Here is a 2,956-nt window from a genome sequence, read left to right as displayed (position 1 = left end):
CGGCAGCCCCGAGCTGCCGCCTGCAGGGAGGCAGCCCCCACGCAAGGGGCTTGAAGGCTCCTGGGGTCAGGCTGCTGCCAGGGGCCCTCATCAACCCAAACCAAACTGTCTTGCCCCAGACCAGAGCCCCAAAACTGCCTTTCTAAGACCCAAGCGGAGGTGTACAGAGCGGCCGGGCCGTGCCAGAGGTAGCAGGCACCCGGTCCGGGGGGAACTCCCAGACAAAAAAGTGCAGAGGAACCCGGCGAGGTGCCTTGTGAGGCCCGAGCAAGCCTCGCGCCGTGGCAGCCGTGACCCTGCCATGGAGGTTGCAAATAAGGCCTGTCCCTTCACGGGTTGCGCCAAGCCTGGGTGCCGGACCCGGGCCCGTGCAGGAGCAGGGGAGCAGAGCTGCTGCCTCGGCTGCAGCACGGGAAGAGCCTCAGGGTCCAGACAAGCACAACCCTCGTTTAGCTCAGCTTGGGCCACCCTTCCCTCTCCTGGCACCTGCTGCCGGGTCCCAGGGAGGCTGGATGCAGCATACACAAACCGAGGGACGGTGAGCGCGGTGCCCGTGGAGGCCCTGCTGCAAAAGGGCACAAGATCACTCGGTGATCTTCAGGCGATACAGAGCAAAGCCCGTGTGTGTGTCAGTCCGCCAGGAACGGTTTTGCTCCCGAGGCAGGGAGAACAGCAGCGGGCAGCGGGCTGGGAACCATCCCCCCAGGGACCAGCAGCAAGTTTCCCCACTTTCCTGCAGATGAAAGCTTTTTATCCCTCTTCTGGCCAGGCCTGCCGTAAAGCAGCCTCAGCTATAAATCCTCAGCACCAAATTAATCCATGGCCTTGTTTCTTCTTACTCGTTAATTTACCCCCCGCAAGCCTATACTCTGCAGCAGGGGGATGATGGATCGCCGCTCAAAACCCCTGAGCGGGACCAGTCCTCCCTCGGGAGCGGCTGGCGCACACACGCAGCAGCTCAGCAAACGCTTCCCCCAGCTCTCTGCCATCCCAGGCAGAGAGGCCCCCAGTCCCAGAAGGGGACCTGCATGTCCAGCCCTGAGTAAGCGGGGGGATGAAAACCTGACTGAGCTGCCCTGTGCGGGACGAGGGGGTTGGTGGTGTCAGACACAGGCACTCCACCCTCCCCAGCTGGTTTCACTGCGTTCTCACGGCTTACGCACCAGGCTGCTGCAGAAAATCCTCCCGACGCCGGTAACAGCAGGGCCAGACGCCCCCGGCCCAGGCCCCAGTGAGGGGTCGAGGCACGAACTCCTGCAGCAAAGCTGCTGGAAGCCGCTTGAAGCCAAGTCCATCGTTGCTGTTGCAGAGTCAGCGCATGTGGGAGGCTGAGAACAGACAGGGACGGGGGAAGCACACCCTCTACGGGACAGATTTATTGAAACAGCCGGGACCTAGCAAAGAAAATCAACTGTTGGCTTTAATTATTGCGTACATCTTCATTTCTAGGACTAGGAAAATTTCAACTGATAAATACACATTTCATCAGAATGCCTTTGGCTGAAATATGCCATTAGCACATTCTTCAAAGTTACAACAAAAGTCTTAGAAATGTTAAAAAGGGATTTTTCCTTTACTAAAATAAAGGAGTGCACCCCCCACCCCGACAAGGCGCTAGGACTGACAGACGGGAACTCTTGGCTGTGCAAAGCAGAGCGTTGATTACAGTAACAGAAAGAAGTCAGGACAGGAGTGGGGAGCCTGCATAGCACTCAGTGAGAGGTACGGGAGGCAGCTGCAGCAGGGTCAGGTCAGCATGTCCCAGAGGCAGCAGCAGCAGAGCGCAGTCCAGCATGCCGTGAGGCAGGCGCTCTCGCCCGTGTCGTCCCTCCGCCGCTCCTCCACGACGTACACTGCGGGGACAGGAGAGCTCGGTCAGTCAAATGGCAGCACAGCAATGTCCGCAGCGGCCAACCCCGCCTGCCGCCCCCGGCACAGCCGCGGTGCCCCTCTGCACCCCAGCGCTCGCTTTGGGTGGCCCACGCTTGCTGGAGACAAGCTGGTGCACAGGCGAGCGCCCGCAGGAGGGGAGGTGCTGAGCTCCTGTGCTGGGTGCCGCAGCCCCTCGGGCCACGATTTCATCACCGCAGCAGCACCCCGTGAGGACCTGCTGCCCCCTCCCATCACCGCAGCACCCCTCGGATGGGAGGGGTCCCCGGGGGAAGCACTTCTTTCCACAGCCGGGCCCAGGCTGCTGGGACTGCGCAACATTATGATCTCGACAACAAGCAGCCGGTGCAGGTCAGCCAGGACCAGGCTTCTGTTACGTCACGTACAGGTATTGATCAAGAAAACAGGCTCAGCCTGGAAGGCGCCTGCTCCGCGTGAGCTGCCCTCCCAGGCGCGTTGGTGCCTAAGCCTCCCTGCCTGCCCCGCAGCCTCCCCCTGCCCTCTGGCAACCCCCAGCCAGCGGGAGGTCCCTGGAGCAGAGTGCTCAGGGGTGCCCTGGCTGAAGCCAAAGCCCCTCCAGGCCCAGCACAGCTGCCCTTCCCCAGGGCAGGAGGTACCCAGCCCAGGCGGCAGTGCTGGAGGGGACCCTGCGCTCCTACGGCACTTGGGGCGCTGGGGAGGGAGCACATGCGAGGAGGGTGGTGGGTCAGACGTGGCTAAGGGCCACACTCCTGCCCAGCCGCTCACTTGCTGTCCCTCCTCAGCAGGGCAAGATGGGAAAAGAGGACGAGAAAGCTTGCAGGTCGTATAAAGACAAGGAGATTGCTCACCTATTACCATCACGGGCAAAATAGGCTCAACTTGGGGAAAATTAAATTAATTTATCAGTGATTAAAATAGATTTGGGTAGTGAGGAAGAAAGACAAACACTAAACCACCACCTTCCCTCCTGCCTCCTCCCCTCTGTGGGAGCCTGGCTAACTGACCGGGGACATGTAAACATCGAAATGTTAAGTCAGCGGGAACTTAATAATTATCGCACACAGCTGGTGTAATAGCCAATGAA

At 60.1% G+C, this 2,956-nt stretch overlaps 1 protein-coding gene across 1 annotated transcript in view; it reads right to left on the bottom strand.

The window, feature by feature from the left end:
• Nucleotides 1–1,344: 1,344 nt before the first annotated feature.
• Nucleotides 1,345–2,956, bottom strand: part of CYSTM1 (cysteine-rich transmembrane module containing 1) — a 30,188-nt gene continuing 28,576 nt past the window's right edge. Inside the window, exon 3 of the mRNA XM_009322286.1 lies at nucleotides 1,345–1,853. Within this exon, the coding sequence (XP_009320561.1) occupies nucleotides 1,747–1,853 (107 nt within the window). The 3' untranslated portion in view covers nucleotides 1,345–1,746. The remainder of the gene's footprint in view (nucleotides 1,854–2,956) is intronic.

The sequence above is a fragment of the Pygoscelis adeliae genome, unplaced genomic scaffold, assembly GCF_000699105.1.
Source record: "Pygoscelis adeliae isolate BGI_AS28 unplaced genomic scaffold, ASM69910v1 Scaffold514, whole genome shotgun sequence".
Taxonomy (NCBI): domain Eukaryota; kingdom Metazoa; phylum Chordata; class Aves; order Sphenisciformes; family Spheniscidae; genus Pygoscelis; species Pygoscelis adeliae.
This window is presented reverse-complemented; position numbering and strand designations above follow the sequence as displayed.